This window comes from Chrysochloris asiatica, unplaced genomic scaffold (assembly GCF_000296735.1).
Source record: "Chrysochloris asiatica unplaced genomic scaffold, ChrAsi1.0 scaffold00102, whole genome shotgun sequence".
Classification (NCBI taxonomy): Eukaryota; Metazoa; Chordata; class Mammalia; order Afrosoricida; family Chrysochloridae; genus Chrysochloris; species Chrysochloris asiatica.
Genome location: NW_006408620.1, coordinates 2,498,139 through 2,517,991, shown reverse-complemented (window position 1 = coordinate 2,517,991; position 19,853 = coordinate 2,498,139). Strand labels below are relative to the sequence as shown.

The window sequence follows — 19,853 nt, the reverse complement described above, 5'->3', positions numbered from 1 at the left end:
ATTCTTCGTACATGTTCTTTATTTATTGACCAGCTTTTGACCCTTGGCCTGGGTCAGTCAGGTGCATCTCAGTCCTCAAAGTGATATCTTTGTCTTTCAGTGATTTCAAGGGGTCTTTTGCAGCAGATTTGCCAAGTGCCATATGTCATTGATTTCTTGACGGCTGCTTCCATGTACGTAGATTGTTGATCCAAGTACAGTTATATCCTTGACAACTGTAGTCTTTTGTTTATCATGATGTTGTTTATTGTTAGAAAATTTTTTGCTTGTTACCTTGAATTGTAATCAACATTTGAAAGCTATAGCCTTTCATCTTCATCAGCAAGTTCTCCAAGTCTTTCGGCAAACAAGGTTTTGTCATCTGCATATTAAAGACTGTTAATGAGTCTTCATCCGATCCTTATGCCGTTTACTTCTCCACATAATCCAACTTCTCATATTATTTGTTCAACATACAGACTGAATAAGAATGATGAAAAGATACAACGTCCTGGCACCGACCTTTCTTGATTTTAAAACACACAGTATCCCCTTGTTCTGTTTGAATGACTGCTTCCTGGTCTATGTACAGTTCCACATGAGCACAATTAAGTATCCTGGAATTCCCATTCTTTGAAATGTTACCCATAGTTTATTATGATCCACACAGTCTAATGCCTTTGCATAGTCAATAAAGCACAAGTAAACATCTTTCTGGCATTTTCCACTTTGAGCCAAGATCCATGTGACATCATCGTTGATATCCTTCGCTCCAAGTCACTTTCTTAATCTAACTTGAACCTCTGGTAGTTCTCTGTCAATGTGATGCTACAACCATTTTTGAATTCTCTTTAGCAAAATTTTAATTACATGTGATAATTGTTTGATATTGATATTGTTTTATAATTTCTGCATTCTATGGGGTCACCTTTCTTTAGAATGGGTACAAATATAAATCTTTTTCAGTCAGTAGTTATCATCCAGATTTCTTGATATAGTCAAGTGCATGCCTCCAGCCTCGTCTTGACTTGTTGAAACGTCTCCGTTAGTGTTCCAGCAGGTCCTGGAGCCATGGTTTCCCTAAGGCCTTCAGCGCAGCTTTTGATCTTCTTGCTTCAGTCCTGTTTCTTGAACGCACACTGCTACCTTTAAAACAGTTGAGCCATCCGTTTCTTTCTGGGACAGTTTCTTTCTTCCTCATTGGATGCTTGTCATGTCACTCAATATTTTACCCACAGAATCTTTAAATATTATAACTAGAGACTTGAATTTTTTCTTCAGTTCTTTCAACTTGAGACCTGCCGAGCATGTTTTTCCCTTGTGGTTTCTTAACTCCAGGTCTTTGCACATCCCATGATAATACTTGACCTTGTCTTCTCAAACTGCCCTGTGAAATCTTCTCTTCAGCTCTTTACCTCATCATTTCTTTCATTCACTTTAGCTGTTCTACATTCAAGAGCAAGTTTCAGAGCCGCTTCTGCCATCCATTTTGGTCTTTTCTTTCTCTCCTTCTTCTTAATGACCTTTTGCTTTCTTCGTGTCCTTGATGTCATCCCACAACTCCTCTGGTCTTCAGTCATTAGTGTCTGATGCATCTGATCTGTTATTGAGATGGTCTCTAAATTCAGGTGGGATATATTCCAGGTCCTATTTTAGCTCTTGTAAACTTGTTTTCATTTTCTTCAACTTCAGCCTGAACTTGTATAGGAACAATGGATAGGCTGTGCACACTTGGCCCCTTGTTCTTGAGCTCTGTTTCCACATTTGCTGTCAGCTTGAATCCTGTGTACTCCATTTAGTGAGGTCCACATACATAGTTGCCTTTTATGCTATTGGAAAAAAGTATTTACAATGAAGAAGTCACTGGTTTTGCAAAATTCTACCATGCGATCTCTAGCAGCATTTCACTAAGACCATATTTTCCAACTACTGATCCTTCCTCTTTGTTTACCACCTTTGCATTCCAGTCACCAGTGAATCTTGATTGCATGTTTGATCAGCTTCAGACTAAAGATTTGGTAGAATTTTTTCAATATCCTCATCATTGGCTTTTATGGTTACATAAATTTGAATCATTGTCTTATTTACTGGTCTTTCTTATGACAATTGGATGTTACCCTGTCACTGACAGTGTTGTACTCCAGGGTAAATCTTGCAGTGTTATTTTTGGCAATCATTGTAACACCATTCCTCTTCAAATTGTTATTCCTGGCATAGTAATGCATAAGATTATTGGTTTCAAAATGGCCAATGCCAGCCCATTTTAGCTCACTAACAGACTAGCCTATCAATTCATGTTTCATTTTATTTTTGAAGACTTCCAGTTTACCTAGATTCATACTTTATACATTCCACATTCCAATTACTAATTGGAATTTGCAGCTGTTTCTTCTCATTTTGAGCTAGGACACATCAGTAAATGAGGCTTTGACTCTGCCGTGCCGTTAAGATCAGCATCACTTTGAAGACATGGCTCCTCCTCAGCTGTATTTTGAGTGCTTTCTAACCTGAGGAACTCGTCTTCTGGAACATATAAGTTAATTTTTTTGCTACTATTCATAATATTTTCACTGGCCAGTTTTTTCAAAAATAGATCACCAGGTCCACCTTCATTATCTGTCAGCTGAAACCTGTCCACCTCAGGTTACTCTCCTGGCATTTTAAATGTCAGTGGCATAGCTTTCAACCACATGCAAACCACCACAGTATAACAAACTCACCAATGAGTGGTGGTGGATGCGACTGTATGGTCTCTATTAACTAATTTTGTCTTTGATATAGGACTGAAAAAATTCTATTTTTTTATTAATAGAACCTTCCTTGGCCAAGTATAGATATTTCCAATAACCTTAGGACATATTTCTATGAGAATTGATTACTTTAGAATATATGTTCAAGTCACCTCTTTACCTTTTGATGGCTTGGAAGTAGTTAGATGTTTTAGAAGGGAAGAATGTTTATATAGGCTATTTAAGATTAATTACTGGAATTTTGTCAAAAAATTGACTTTGATAAGAAATTATTTATTTAACTTTACAAAAATAGAAAAAACTTACAAAATAAATGTATGCTTCCCACACTATATTGTGAATCATTCTCTTACCTTTTATTTGTTTATGATAAAGAATGAGTTTTCCCCTACAGCAGATCTTTTCCCACTGAAGTTTTTTTTCTTTCTGGGCTATTGTTAATTTAGTAATTAAATGTTTTAAACCCAGCATTGTGGTAGAGTCAAAAGCTGCTTTGATAATTCTGCCAAGTTTCCCCCCACCACATTCCTAGCTGTGAACCAGTCACATGGGCTCAGATTGTGATGGCTGAGACCCCGCTGCCCGGCCGGCACTAGCTGACCTGTGGAAGCTGCTCCCAAGCCAAACCTGATTGGCGGGGCTTCTTAGAGTCTTTTCAGGACTTTACACACCAGAGCTGAGAGTCCCACTGATCCAGGCTTATAGGTAACAGCCCTGGTAGGCCCAGTCCTGGGTCCCATCCAGGTCATCTGATGCCCCAGGCTTGTAGGCGCAGTATGGACACAAGGTTTGATAAGGAGAATAAACAGAAGTCGGGTAGTAGATGGTGTTTTGATAAACTCTGCTTACCATCCCCCTGGGATTCTGAAATCTTTTGTGCACTAGCAGTTACCCTAGTATAAAATTGCTGTTTCTTTAGAGGGCATTGCACAGTGGTACTCAAATATAGTAGAAAGAACTTGAACCTCTCAACTGGCCCAAGTGCTTTCTGAAAAGGTGCTGGTTCCCATTCACCCAGAGGTACATCAGAAGACTCAAAAGTGCACAGCCATTAAAGCCCTGTGGAACGTAGTTCTTTCTGAAATACATGGTGTTAGCATGAGTAGGATCAGTTCCTGGACAGCAAGCTTTGTTTTGGTTTGCCTTTAAGTGTAGTTTTTCTTGGACGGGGGTGGAGGTGGGTAATAACTGCCTTGCAGGGTTGTTGTAAAGAGTAACCACAGGGCTTACTACAGCATACGGGCTCCATAGACAGAAAGGCAGGCCTGTTGAGCACACAGTGCAGTGTGTCTGCATGTTCAATTCTGCCTGCTCACTCCTGAGCATATGTGAGCCTTTTCCAGTAGCTTCTTATTGTTAGATGCCATTGAGTCAGTTCGACTCTGTGTACAACAGAATAAAACACTGCCCAGCTCTGCACTATCTTCACAATTTTCACACTTGAGCCCATGGCTTCTGCCACTATGCCAATTCATCTCATTGGAGGGCTTCCTCCTTTTCACTAATCCTTTACTTTACCAGACATGGTGTCCTTCTCCAGGACTGCTTCCTCCTGACAACATGTCCAGAGTACTAGTGACCAAATCTCATTGCCCTCACTTTGAAGGAACGTCCCGGCTGCACATCTTCCAGCACAGATTTGTTTGTTCATGGCAGTCCGTGGTACCTTTAATATTCTTCGACGGTCGTCCTTTTTCATTATCCAGCTTTCACGTGTATATGGCGCTATCAAAAGTACTAGAGCTCCAATCTGGCTCACCTTAGTCCTCAAACTGATATCTTTGCTCTTGAACACTTGAAGGAGATTTTGTGCAGCAGATCTGTCTATGGATTTCTTGGCTGCTGTATCTGTGTTGTTGTTTCCATGTTGATGTTTCCTCTTCCCCAGTCATATTTTTTGAGTGTCTTCCAACCTGAGGGTCTCATCTTCCTGCCTGTAGCTGACATTATCCTGGTGCTATTCATAATGTTTTCATCTTGCAGCACTATCTGTGACAATGTTCTGCAACTGTTCATAAGATTTTCTGTGGCTAAACATTCAAAAGTATTGTGCCTCTACTTCCTCAATCTTTCTTCGTCTGGAAGCGCTGCTGAAACTTGTCCACCATGGATGCCCTGCTGGTATTTACAATACCAGTGGCATAGATTCCAGCAACACGCAAGCCAAACACAGTAAAACTGACAGATCATGGAGGTCCATTAGAGCAAAGACCAAGGAATCATCAGATAATGATGATACCCCACCCACCCACCCATGTCGGAACTAGCCTAGTTAGTTGTATTTGCAGTGTCCTTAGGTATATAATTTTCTTTAAAAAAATTTACCTGTTTTATTTGTAAAAGGCATCATTTTAATTTTGTAACTTTTTGGCTCATCATTTTGCAGCTTCTGTGAAGAAACTAGTAAATAAATGGAACTGTAGGTGCGGAGTAATAAAATTAAGAGGAAATGTCAACCTGCTATACTGTAACATCTAACTGCGCATCACCTCCTCTATTTATGCGGTGCAAACATTCTTTTCTCCTCTCACAGCCTTGAAGAGCCCAGCGGCATTCCATGAACAGATAAAAAGCCTGGAGCGAGCCAGAGTAAGAAATTTCCGTTTTAAATCCTCTACTTCTCAGCTTCCCTCTTCCCTTCTAAAAGTCCCTGTGTACAAGTAGCAGCCTTACCCTGAAATGTGTCCGTGGAGCAAATACCATACGTTCTTGAGAGACCTGCTCTATAGACGAGAGTGTGTGTTTAGGGTTTGTAGGAAATACATGGCGTTCAAATTTTGCTCTTTAAAACCAGAAACTAATTTTGTACACAAAGACTCATCTTCACAGTCTTCCTTTTGAGGACATGGACTGTTTAGGGAGGTGGACGAAGGGGGGACTCTGCTCTATGATCCCCTATAAAGGGACGGTCCAAGTGGGTCCTGACAGATCCTCAGGTTAGGGTACCTCTACATTGGACCCAGGTGAGGCCAGTTGGAGAAATGAAAGGAGATTGCTATATTCCACTCACTGAATTGTGTTTCTTCTTTTCCTTTAAAAGTGCCAATATGCTAAATTGTCTTTTTTTATCTTGTCCATTTGTTTTGGGGAAAATTTCCATCATGCACTATAGAAATTTCTTAATAATGACATCCAAGATTTTCCCAGGTTGTCATTAATGGTCTGCTAGAGTCTTTTGGCATGCATAAAGTCCATGTTAAAGCCCTGTTTGAAACTGAATGCAGTTCTGATTAAGAAAATGTCAAATTCGAATGCAAACACATCAAAGAGAATACATTAGGAGTTCTAGGAAATGTGGTGTGATCTAAGTGGGTTTTTACTTGACCTGAAGTATATACTTCAGTGCTTTTAGAGATTTAAATCACCTAAATCCTGTGTCTGTTCAAAAACCATGTTCAAAACTCTTATGTGACTTTGCCAAGTTTTGAAACATGTCTATAAAGTCCTTACTTTACACCGACATACCCTTCAAGTACCTACCAGAGGATGAATGCTGCATTTTATTATCAATTATCATGTATCTGATAATAGTTTCTCTTAAGAACTAATAGCTACTTTTCTCAAAGTCGTGACAAAAAGGAGGGTACACAGTTTATTTAAATAGAGAACCTTGAGAAGATTTTTAAACTGTGATAAATTATAAAGAATTGACAAGACTTTTTCTTTCCTTTTAAAGACTGAAAACTTCTTGAAGCATAAGATTCGGAGCCGACCAGATCGTTCCGAACTTGTGAGGATGCATATTTTAGAAGGTAAAATCTCCTTTTTCCTCAGTTTGCAGCATTTCCTCAAGAAAAGAAGTGAGAATTCTACCCCTTCCATTTCTTCCCATTTTAATAACTTTTTACCCCACAGGCTGACATCCTCCAAATAGGCTAGCACCTTGAAGACCCAAAGCTAAAATGTTCTGTTAGATACATGGGGAAGCATTGATTCTCCACATAGAACGCTCCTGGACTGACTCTGCCAACCAGCTGGTATCATAGCTGTCCGCCACTGTTCTTCTGGAAAAACATTCGTGGTCCAGAGGAGTTTTTCCACACTGAGGGATGTGTGCCCTTCACATTGGGGATACAGTTGCCACAAGTCTAACCCTTAGATTTTCAGCTCCTTATACCCTGCTGAAGAAGGAGCACAGTGGCTCTGTAGGAAAAACACTGTGAGCCACAAGGTTGGTGGTTTGAGCCCACCAGCCACTCTTCAGGAGACAGATAAGACTTTTTTTCTCCTGCACAGATTTATAGCCTCGGAAACCCTGTGCAGGCTCCTACGCGTTAGAGTCAACTCGACAGCACGCGTGCTGTGTCTACCCAGAATGTTGGCCACACCCACTGTCTTCCCTTTGGTGCTCAGGCCCATGGCAACCAGCTCACTCTGACCAGTGTTCCAAATACCTCCTTTCCACCCTCTAAGGAATTCTGGTGGCACAGCAGTTAAGCATTTGACTATTAACCCAAAAGTCAATAGTTTGAACCCATCCAGCCACTCTGCTAGAAAAAAGACCTGGTAATCTATGCCCATAACGCTTTCAATCAAGGAGACCCTGGGGGCAGTTCCTCTCTGCCCTGTGAGTCCGCATGGAGCCGATTGCACTTGGCCACAACTCCCCCACCCCAAAGGTGACTTGATGATCTAATCTCATCACTTATGAGGCTGGTAGGAACAATCCCAGTCCAACTTTGGCAAAGCTTGTGGTTCCGGCTGGGATGTTTTTTATCTCTAAAGAAATTGCATTCTTGAAAGTCACCATAAGCACCCAAGTTACACTGAGAAGACTCAGGAAGAGTCTCAGAATTGCTCCAATATTTATAGATAAATAATCAGGTGGAAGAGGATGAGGGTTGTCCTCTCTGGACCTAAAGATAGAATTAGGAGTAGAGTGAGATCAATGTTACAGACATTTGTATTAGATGGTAGCTCTGCAAAAGGAATAGCATCCTAAAGGTCAGACTGTCCAAAAACGAAACCTTCAGGCTACACCAAGGTCACTGTTAGTAGAGGTGTCTGTCTGTTGACCAACTTGCTAGGCACCAGAGGCCTGAAAAGTGAGCCACACTGATGGGTGCCTGCCTTCATGGGGCAGACCCTCTAGTGGCAGAGTCTGGTAATAAACACGCAAACGAAGAAATTACAGACTGTAACCAGGACTCTTGCTGTAGGAAACACGTTGTTGGGCTAAAGGACACATCCAGGCTGGCTCCACAGTCAAAATGTAAAGAAGCTCCAAGTATCACATCCAAAGAACCTTGGATTGTGTGACTTACTCACTATTCCAGGGGGAGGGGGTTGGGAAGTGCGCCATGGGCCTGTCTCCACTTTGGGCTGCATTCTCAGGAACCCAAAGGACAACAAACGCATTTCCAGAGCTCCACTGGTAGGGTCGAAGCAGCCACCGGCTGTCAGGGATAAGTGACTCTTCAGAGACACTGGTTCACTGGTAAGTAACCACGTAACTGACTCCTTGCGTGCCTGAAAATACCTTAACTTACCAGGGGCTGGAACAATCTTTATTAATAGAATTAAAGCCAAGGCAAATGCATTAAACTATCAAGAGGAATCCTATGTGCATTTTTTTACAAAAAGTTCACCCAACATTTAAAGAGCTATTGGAATATATAAATGAACCGTAAGTGGTAGTTTTAGAACGTCTGTTTTCAAATTGGGATATTTCAAGTTAGGAAGAATGTGCCATCTACAATTTTAAGAATACCTTGAAACTAACCCCAGCATATTTTAACATTGACCCAACTCTGATTGGAGTCGATGTTTGGCAGGCAGAAGTCTAAATTATTCGCTCAAGCTCAGTGCCTAAAATCAGACCCAACCTCACGGAAATTGGGAGGTAAGAGTAAGAGCAGAAACAGACCAAAATGCCAGGCTCTAACAATGCATTTGAAAGTTGAGCAATGAAAAAGGAAGACCAGAGAAGAATTTATATATTTGAATTATGTTGCTGGCGTAAAGATATTGAAAGTACTGTGGACTGCCAGAAGTATCAACACATCTGTTTTGGGAGCCATCTGGCTGGGTCGCTTCTTAGAAGTGGGAACGGTGAGCCTTTGCCTCATGTACTTTGTACATGTTATCAGAAAGAACCAGTCCCTGGAAGAGGACATCGTGCTTGGGAAAGTGGAGGGTCAGCAAAAAGAAGACCCCTATTGAGCTAGATTAGCACAGTGGCTGCAGCAGTGAGCTCAATACCACACCACTTGTGAGGCTGGGGCAGGAGCCGGCAGGGTTTGGTTCTGTTGTGCATGGGATGAGTGGGAGCCGACTTGATGGCACCTAACAACAGTTATTTACTTTTGAAGTATTTTCTTGCCAAACATTCCTGCTATCACTTGGATGATGCTAATGAGAGAGGGAGAAAGGCAGGCCATCCATCCTGGATCTTAACAAACATTTAAAACTCAGCCTGTGACTGATTCAAATCCTCTCATTCTCCCCCACCTCCCTGTCTGATTAGAACCAGATACTAACAAGATTGGGGCCACAGTTGTTTCTACAGGAAAATTCTGACAATAGGATATGTGCACATTATTTTCATAGACAGCATAAGATTGTGCATTTATTTCCAATACAAGACCAGGGTCTTCCCTTAAGGGATAGCTTAAGTAGACAGAATTTATGTCATCTTTATTGTATAAACAATAGTCATTGCACATCAATTTCCACCTCTGGTAGAGAAAAATAGTAAAGACAGTGGAAAGTGGTCTGAGTTCTAAGATCTTAGATTTGCCATCTTTTTCTCAATTCTTTCCAAAGCAATTAGCCTAAGTTTCCAAGAAATAATTGTACTTTGGAAAGCTGTCATTTCTCCCAAAACTTTTAATGAAATCATTCAGTGGTAGTAACAATTACAACAGAGATGAACTTTCTTATGGACAGTCAAGGTTGCCTTTTGGTAAGTATCACCTTAGCTGGTGGAAAGAGAAGTCACAGGTGTGTGGAGAGTGGCTTATGGCCTTCAGTGAGTCTTGGCTTCAACCAGGATATTTTGCCTGAAGAACAGAGAATGTCAGTTAATGCTAAGAATACTTACGGACAAGTTCCTCAAAAGACCACCTACTGTAGAACTTAGGAGGCAAGCAACTTTCAAATCTGAATTGTTTGCTTGACACCTCATCAGAATTTTTTAAATAAATTATAATCAATACTTTGAGTAGTGAAAAGAAATGTTGGTGCAAGTTACCAGAAACACAAGAAATTGACAGAATGAAACAGATGAATGGATTTTGAGTACTTGAGTAACTTCACGTTGGTTGTACTACCTTTATTCCTTGATGAGCAGATGATTTAATACTTGTGTGATGAATACTAATGTAATTAAACGTTCTTAAACAGATGCTTAATTCAATTCTGAAATGCACCGGGCTCAATCCAAGAATGTGAATTATAGTTCTTCCCATTGACCCTGCAGAGAGCCGTGTAGCCTGAGATGATGTTCACCCTCCTAGGTGTTGACTTGGCAGTGAAGCTATATCTAAAGCTGTGAACTTCTTACTGTTGGGGCCACGCCTGCCTTGCTTATCAGTCTTATCTCCAATAGCTTGTATATGTGAATTTGATTTCCACCATAAATGAACAGTAGTGATATCTCATTTTTGGCTAAGTTCTTGTTAAATTAGCCTGTGGTTATCCATATTATATAGACAGTCTAAAGCAATCCAGAACTCAAAATATAAAATGTGTCCAGGAGCATTCAGAAACCGTCGTTTTCTCCTATAAATATGCTGAGAACACATGGATAAATTAGTCACCCTGGAATTACATTAGGAAATAGAAATGCTATTCAAGTAGTCGTTAAATCTCTGTTTCCTTTTTCAGAAACGTTTGCAGAGCCATCCCTCCAGGCGACACAGATGAAGCTGAAAAGAGCTCGACTAGCTGATGATCTGAATGAAAAGATTGCTCAAAGGCCGGGTCCTATGGAACTGGTGGAGAAGAACATCCTCCCTGTAGACTGCAGTGTTAAGGAAGCTATTATAGGCAAGACTCGCAAAATGATCTCTTTTCTCTGAGAAAGAGTATTTGAAACTTGAGAAGTTAAGATAAAACAAATGTTTTTTAAAAAATGCAAAACTAGCATCAGTCATGACCATTCTTTTCTGGGTTCACTGTTGTTATGTGCCCTTTAGTCAGTTCGCAGTCATGGTGGCTCTGTATAGGGTTTTGAGGAGCAGCTGGCAGGTGTAAACCATCAGCCTTGCAGTTAGCGGTCCAGTGCTGGTCCTGTAACACCCCAGAAATTGATTGACACTTGAAGCAGTTTTCACTAGAGTGTTACCGTTGCTGTGACCTCACGGGATGTAAGCTTAGCACCAGTTACCAGTTACCTTAATGGACACAAACATCCCCCTACTTACAGTTGCGGTTTAAGACTTGGGCTCTGATTTCCTTATCCTGTTTTCTGAGTATTGTATTGCTTAATTTTTGTTTCATATTTTCACTAACTTGTCATTGCTTTATTTCTGTCTACTTTAGGAAAGATAACAATGGCTTGTTCAGTGTTACCTTAGGAAAGTGAATAGCAGAAATAGAAGTCCTCATTAAGAATGGTAATGCAAGGGGGCTTTAACAAGTCTGTGGACAAGTCCCATTATCTTTTCATTTCATTTTCCCATGAACATTTTGAAGCCTCTTCCTTCATAATAGATATCTGTAATTAACTACAAGGAGCTCTGGTAGCGTAGTGGTTACGAATCGGGCTGTGAACAGCAAGGTCCGCAGTTCGAAACTACCAGCAGTTCCGCAGGAGAAAGATGAGGCGTTCTGCTCCCGTAAAGATTTATAGCCTTGGAAAACCCTATGCAGGGTCACTATGAGTCGGAACCGACTCCACAGCACTTAACAACAACAACAACAAGAACAAGTAATTAACTACAATAAGACTTTAATAAAATAACCTATTTGATTATAATCTTATCGTAGTTAATTACAGATATGTGTCTCTTCCTTGGAGTCATGGTGTGGTACTGTATGATAAGCACTGGACTACTAACCATAAGGTTGATGGTTCAAACCCACCAGCCGCTCCTAGAAAGTCATAAGCAAGGTGCTGTGAGTCAGAACCAACTCATCAGCACTTCACCGCAACATTTCTTTTCCTGATTGTTTTGATTTCTGACATACATAGTTTTGGTTGTTTTTAAGTGTAGTCGAGTCGGTTGTAACTCATAGCAACCCTGTATGGGGTTTCCATAGAACAGCTGGTAGGTTTGAACCGCCGACCTTGCAGTTACCAGTCCAGTGCTTTTCCTGCTCACAGCAGGATTTCAGTCATATGCTTGAGCAGAAAAAAAAGTGATAATGTCCAGTGTATTGCTATTTATTCCAAGAGCAATTTTGAAAACTTAATGTTCCATTTCAAAAACTACTAGTTTATTTTACACGTGGAAACTTCGTATTTTGGGGTTAACATGGACTTAAATTTTAGGTAATTCATATTCAATATTCTAAGTAGGCAATCATCTGCGATTCTACGCAGTCCCAAAGAAATGGACCCCCCTAAGATAAGATGTCATTATGGTGAGGCTAGTCCTTGTAGGGGAAATTTAACAACAGATATTCCCTCACCCAAACTGCAGTAAAATGCTCAAGCAAACCAGATACCCGGTCACAGTCTCATTTCCTGACTACCTCTAAGAATTTTTAACAGTTGAATTCCCAATCAGGATCCAAACCAGGCCTACTTATTACCTGTGGTTGATAGTCTCTTTAATCAATCTACTGCCTTCCATCCCCTCCCCCCATTTGTTTTAACCTTACTGTTTATTTGGTGATGCAATGAGTTTGTTTGGAGTTTTGTTGATGGTGTTTGCATCCCCATTTATCACTAAGAACGATCCTCTGTCTCCTATACATCTGTAACTGGTAACTGGACTCAGAGGCTTAAGCTGATTCAGGTTTAGTTTTGTTTTAAAGCATGCATTGTACTGGAGTGTGTTTTTTCATTGGTAGGTAGATAATGTTCAGCAATATACTGTTGTTTTAACCAACCTCTAAAGTTCTCATAGAAAACAGTGTTTCTCCTTTTTCTTTTTAAGTGTGGTATTTCCAGGCCAAAACAAGTTAACCCTTTCTTTCTGCAGGCGTTGGGAAAGAGGACTACCCCCAAACACAGGGCGATTTCTCATTTGATGAAGACAGCAGCGATGCATTGTCTCCAGACCAGCCGGCCAGCCAAGACTCACAGGGCTCAGCTGCGTCCCCAAGTGAGCCCAAAGTCAGTGAATCCGCATCTCCTGTGACTGCAAACCCTCCAGCCCAGGTACTCCCTCTCTCTGACCTTTGCTTCACAGGGAAAGTGCTTCTCTCAGGGTATGGCAGCTCAGGTCATCAGACATCGTTGTTATTTTATATATGGTTCCTATCTTTGAAAAATTTTTATAAAGATCCAGTCACATACCATAAAATTCACCCTTTTAAAGTGTATGAGTCAATGGTTTGTAGTAACGATCACACCATCTAATTCCAGAACATTTTCTTCGTCCAGAAGAAACCTCGTGCCCTCAGCACTTAGTGGTCATTATCCTGCCACTGTCCCAACCATGTTGTTGCTATTGTTAGGTGTCATCCTGTTGGTTCCAACTCATGGCAACCCTGTGCACAACAGAACCACAGGCTGCCCGATCCCGCACCATCCTTTCCATTGTCCTATGGTGAGCCCAGTGTTGTAGCCACCATGCCAGTCCATCTCATTAGGGGGCTTCCACAGACCTCCATTAGCAAGCACGATGCCCTTCTCCAGGGACTGATCCCTCCCGATAACATGTCCAGAGTATGTGAGACAAAGTGCCGGGAGCTTTGCTTCCAATGTGCATTCTGGTTGTACTTCTTTGCAGACAGTTTTGTTCATTCTTCTGGCATTCCGTGGTATATTCGATATTGTTTCCCAATTCAAATGCATCAATTCTACTCCAGTCTTCCTTATTCAGTGTCCAGCTGTCTGTGCATATGAGGCAGTTGTAAGTCCCATGAATTAGTTAGGGCACACCTTAGTCCTAAAAGTGACATCTTTACTTTTGTAACACTTTAAAGAGATTTTTTGCAGCAGATTTGCCCAATGCAATATGAAGCTTGCTTTTGTAGCTTTTCTGGTCATAAGTCTGTACCCATATTGCCTGACATGGCTCCATAGTAGTCATTTGGATGGTAGACCATGGTTCTTTGAACCAGTTTTCTGTTGTTGGTCATCTAGATTTGTCTCCTGTGTTTACTGTTACACATGCATTTTCATATCAGCTCCTTTTCGAGTCCCACGCGTTTACTGCACTCTGGGGTTTGAATACATGTACTTCCAGGCTCATCTCAGATTATTCATTCAGATAAATTGCCAAATAGTACAATGGACCTGTTAGGCACAAGGTAGACACCTTTTTCTCTACTTAATTCTGAATGAATCAGGACACCAGACAGCCGTTAGCATGGCTGGAGCTTTATTATTAGTAAAGCAGAATTTTTGTCAACTCAGCCACCTAGTCTTTAATTGCATCGCGACAATTGTACCTGCATGAGAGGTTGTTGCCATCCAGAAAGATAAGACAGATTTCCCCAGATAGTGTTTCTTTACCACACTTAAGTAATGCAGTTGTTTTCACCTTACATGCTGTCTGGAGACATAAGTGATTCAATTGGGTCTTGAATTGTCGGTGAGATAGAATTCCTTTGTTCAGCAGGTATCAATTGAGCACCTGTTCTATATCAGATCCTATTAGGAACTGGGGGTCTAGTGCATGTGAAGGTGTATAGAAATATTCTTTTATTCGTTAAATTGGAAGTGTGCATTTCATAGTTTTCATGGGTGTTCGTGTTCTTTGTCCATGTCCATTGGTTTTATAAGACTCTTATACTGTACATTGGCACAGGGGTTGTAGCAGTGGGCTCAAACGTGACAACTGTGAGGTTGGTGCAGCACTGGACAGTGTTTCGTTCTGTTGTGCATTGGGTCACCATGAGTCGGAACTGACTCACGGGCACCTAACACCACCGTGCTGTACGTGACATTCACTAGTTTGCATTTGAGTTGCGTGCTGTGGGGGAGAGTATTGAAAGCACTGTGAACAGCCAGAAGAACAAACAGATCTGTCTTGGATGAAGTACAGCCAGAATGTTCTTTACAGACCTGGATAGTAAGATTTGGTCTCTTGTACTTTGGCCATGTTATCAGGAAGGTTCCTGGAGAAGAACATCATGTTTGGAAAAGCAGAAAAGAGAAAGAAACTCCAACAAGATGGATTAACACAAGGGCAGCAGTAATGGGCTCATACATGACAATAGCAGTGAGGATGTGTTTCATGCTGCTGTACACAGGGTCGCTCTGAGCCTGTACCAACTCGGTGGCACCTCACAACAGCAACGACAGTTTGCTGGGGTTCTTCTCTCCTTAGGGCATGTTTGCTTTAAGTTGAAACTCTAGAGCTACTTACTGGGAGTGGTCTGGTTCTGCAGAAGATCTTTTCCGTAAAGCTCAGCTTCATAAATTGTTGAGTTGGAAAAGAACTGAGCAGTGGTCTGCTCTAAGCCTTTTCACAACAGCAGAGCCCAGGCCCAGAGAGGGATGGCGGCTTAGGGATGGTGGATTTGCATGTTTGGTACAGCCTGCCTTCTCGTTCTTGTCCGTTTGCTCGGAACCACCTCTTTCAGTCTTCGTCTCATTATTGCCCTTGTTGCTGTGATCTGGAAAGTGCGTGGGAAAATGGAATTCAAAGAGAAGGGAAGTTTTCCATGAACTTTTTGAAACCCCCTTTTGTATATTAGTTTCTTTACTTCCTGACTCCATGCCCCCAAATCAGAGGTAAGCCTATGAGGCTAGGACTTTAAGTCTGAGGGGACCGGAGCTGTTTTAGTTTTGTGTGTGAGTGTCTTCAGTATCAGACTCAGGGCCAGAACAGAACAGGTATCTGGGCCCAGGCTGAACTGAATGAAGCCAAGCTGTGCCCTCCCATCTGTGGGTAGTGTCTCTGCAGCTCAGCTTCATCAAAAGGTAGTGTGGACGACTGCCATCAAGTTCACCATCAGCCAGGGCAGAGGAACTGCAGCCCTCCTCTAGCCAGGGGACACATGAGGGTCTGAAGAGGAGGGCAGGGGACACCAGCCCCCACCCTGGTTGAGTTTTAAAAATAGGGCTAAAAAGAATGTCAAGTATGCAAGTAAATATCATTAAAAACCAGCTCTACTTATCTCTGCCGCTCTGTGAATGAGTCAGGATTCCAGTTCGCCTTGAGTATGGCCAGAGTGGTTTTCATTAGTAAATCAGAACAGGAGGTGGCCCCTCGACTCCGGTGCTGCCTGTACTATTAGGCTTTGATGTTTGTCCCCTGACATTTGCTTTACTGTCAGTTTAGTCTGTAAGTGAGAAATGTAAGGCACAGGCAGCCCCACCCAGTAAGTGGACATTCCAGAATGCCTTGAGGGAACATTGGCGTAACAAGATTTTGTGAAGAATGAACATAAATGTTTTATTGCCCACAGATCATTTCTGGCCTTAGGTGTTAGTTTTTCTGATTCCTGTTGAAGTTGTAATACCCATTCTGCCTGCTGCCTCTGTCTCAGAAACACTTTGATGGAGCACTGGTTATAACCCAAAGATCAGCAGTTCAAACTCAACAGCTCTTCCTCAGGAGAAGGCTGTGGTGGTCTGCTTCCGTAAAGGTGATGCCCTTAGGATCCCTGTGGACCAGTTCTGCTCTGTCCCATAGGGTCTGGTCTCCATGAGGCAGCAAGGCCTGTGGGCAAAAACCCACTTTTGGAAAACAGTTGTCCCAAAGTCTATTTATGTACATTCAAGAAGAACCTCGAGGCAGATAAGGCTCCATTCCGGCTTTACCTGTGAGTGGATTTCTGTACCCTTGGCCTTGAAGCCTCTTTAAATTGTGTGCCCTTCATAAAATCCAGTGTGGGATCAGCACTCAACTGCTAACCTCAAAGTCGGCAGCTCAGACCCACCCTCCGCTTCTCAGAAACCCTATAGGGCGTCGCTGTGGGTCAGAACTGACTGCACGGCAGTTACCAGCAGCGGCAGCTTTTGCATGTTTAGACTGTCACCCGTTATAGAAGTTTCCGCAGTAAGCGTCTGACACCCTCCACCAGTCCTGCAGTTCGTGCAGCCTCCGCCTGAGAACACACTGCACTGCTCTAAGAGAGCACCCTGAGGTGGCCTTAGGACTCCTGTCATTGCCCAAAGTCCTGGTGTGATGCTGCAGGGTACAGCACTGTATCACGAGGTCGACAGTTCAAACTCACCAGCTGCTCCTTGGAAACCCTGTACAGGATCTCTGTGAGTCTGAACCAACTCGACAGCACTTACCAATAAAGAGCTTGTAGGTAGGGTTCCAGGGCCTCCGTTTGGAATTGACAGTAAAAACAAGCTTTGTAATGTCTCTGAAGTCTTTGGGATTGGTTCTGTGTGGGAAAGTTGTTTAGCTTAATTCTTTTCAGTATTGCCCACCATTTGTTTACAGTATTTGGCCAGGCATCTCATATATATGTGTAAACTGCAACATTTAATCTCAGTAGCTGCTCTTTGTGTTTGTAACTCAAGGGGAAAGTACCTTAAAACTCTGCTTCTCATTAGAGAGCAAGTTCCTAGAGGGCAGGGACATCCCCACCATGCATCCGAGCAGCCTCCCACCAGTACAGCCAGGCTTGCTGAATTACCAAATGAAAAGCCCAAGGAGATTCTCTCTACAGCGTACTTTTCCTACTTTACAATGAACATTACGTCTCCAAAGCCCACTGCCATCCAGTCAATTCCAACTCTCAGTGACTAGAGGACAGATGGAGTAGAACTGCTCCCTAGGGTTTCCAAGATTCAGTCTTTATAGGAGCAGACAATCTCTTCATTCCCACAGAGCACTTGGTGGGTTTGAACCACTGACCTTGTGGTTAACAGCCTAATACTTAACCCACTGTACCAAGCGGACTCTTTACGTCCCCAAAAGACAGTCTTATATATGTAATTAAGCAAAAATAATAAAAGAGCAATATAAACTTTCATATGTTCAGTATACTTTGAGATTCTTGATTTATAATTCTTAAAATGGAAACTCAGTATTAACAGTTTGACAGGGAGTTTCTTCACTGTCGACCAGCCTCTTGCTGTAATGGCCTAGTATCTGTTTTTCAGAAGTGTGAGCACTTTCAGACCCCTTGTGGACTAGCCCTCCCTGTAAAGCACAGGAAGAGGCAATGGGGGATGGGGGGGCGGTTTGCACAGCCGTAGGAGGGAGACCTCTTGCACTGTTGCACGCTGGTCTCACAGGCCCACAGACCCCGGATGGAGCAACTCTGCTGAACTCTGCTGTTGGTCTTCACCTAAGCCAGCTGTGCTCATATTTGGTGAAACTCCTTTCTGTGCTGCACAGGTACTCCTGTGGTTTCTAATTCTAATTTTGTTAGTACTCAGCCTGCTACAAAACTCACAGTCAGTGTAGGGAATTACAGAGAAAATCTTTGAACAGTTTCATGTACGGATAATTTGCTAAGGGAAAAGTGGTGGTGAAGATTGTGTGCTGTTGGAGTTGGTGCTGACTCATAGCGACCCTGCTGTGGCGCTGTAGGCTAATGCGTAAGACTGCAACGTCAGTGGTTCAAGCTCACCAGCTGCTTCTTGGAAACCTTATACAGGGTCACTGTGGGTTGGAATCGACTCGACGGCACATAACAACAACATAGCGACCCTGTAGAGGGTTTCTGAGGCTGTAAAGACAGGATCACAAAGCCTCGTCTTTCCCCAGGAGTGGCTGGTGGATTCGAACTGATAACTTTGCATGTAACAGTCTGTCACGCTACCAGAGCACCTAAGAGAAAAGTAGGTTCAGGGTTTCTTTAGCACTTGCTTTATTCCCAAATGTTTTATGTCATGTGATCCAAGTGAACCGCGTGCTGTGGAGTCGATTCCAACTCATTAACTCTCTAGGACAGAGTAGAACTGCTCTGCCTAGGGTTCCTGAGGCTGTGAGGCTTTATGGAAACAGACTACCAAGTCTGATGTCCGCAGAGCGGCTGCTGGGCTCAAACCTCTGACCTGGCCCTTAGCAGGCCGATTCTTAACCAGGGCTGCTTTTATGAAATTTAAAACCAAATCAAACGTACTGCCATCAAGTTGAATCCGATTCATAGCAACCCTGAGTAGGGTTTCCGAGGCTGTAAATCTTCATGGGAGCAGAAAGTCTCATCTGTCTCCAAAAGAGCAGCTCGTGGGTTTGAACTATGGACCTTGCGGTTAGCAGTCCAGAGCTTATCCTACAGTGCCACACTAGGATATACATTCTTCTTAATTCTTTTTCAGAATACACAGATTAAAAAATGAGGATTAAATTAAGTCCTACAGAAAAGTATTTAAATAAGAGACATTCTCTACAAATTATTATAACACATAACATCTAGGTAAAGAATGGATTTTTTTTAGCCACTTCTTTTGCGACCCCAGTGCTAAAATACTAATGACTTTACAATGTAGGGAGTACAAAATGCCACCGTGTCCTCTTTTTAAAAATGTAAATGTTAGCAGTCAAAAAAATTCTTTGTTGAAATGTAGTTCTGTGTGGTCTATTAGGGACAAAAACTGCTTCTCCCTGGATTTTTTCTTGTCTTTTCAATTCTGAACAAAGTGCAGCTGGAAAGGAATTTGCCAAAATATTAATGGGATACACATCACATTCTGGAGGTCAGTTTGTTTTATGCTTAAGCAACTCGTGAACAATGGAAAGCTATAAAAAAAATCAAGACCAGTCAGTCATATGTGGGCACCAGAAACTGGGGATTTCTTTCACTAAGAGATTTATTAAACTCTTTAATTGATCATTTATTTTAAACACACAGATGTTAAACAGCACTCGTGGTCAAACAGGACCTGTGTTAAGTTTCAAAGCCTAATAAATAAAGGAGCCTTATTGGTCAGGTTCTTGTTGTTGTCATGTGCTGTGGAGTCGGCTCTAACTCGTAGCGACCCTGTACAGGGTTTCCGAAGCTGTACATCTTTGCAGGAGCAGACAGCCTCATGTATCTCCTGAGGAGCTGCTGGTGGACTCGAACCACCAATTTTTAATTCACAGACCAGTACTTATTCTCTAAAGCTACCATGCTCCCGTATTGGTTTGGTATTCTGTGTATTTTCGGGAA

General features: G+C 42.1%; 1 protein-coding gene across 1 annotated transcript in view; it reads left to right on the top strand.

Moving 5' to 3' along the window:
• The window catches only part of MKL2 (MKL/myocardin-like 2), a 140,606-nt gene that overhangs the window by 86,496 nt on the left and 34,257 nt on the right, over window positions 1-19,853 (top strand). The window contains exons 3-6 of the mRNA XM_006867201.1: window positions 5,263-5,318; window positions 6,406-6,481; window positions 10,557-10,718; window positions 12,821-12,999. Of these exons, the coding sequence (XP_006867263.1) occupies window positions 5,263-5,318; window positions 6,406-6,481; window positions 10,557-10,718; window positions 12,821-12,999 (473 nt within the window). The remainder of the gene's footprint in view (window positions 1-5,262; window positions 5,319-6,405; window positions 6,482-10,556; window positions 10,719-12,820; window positions 13,000-19,853) is intronic.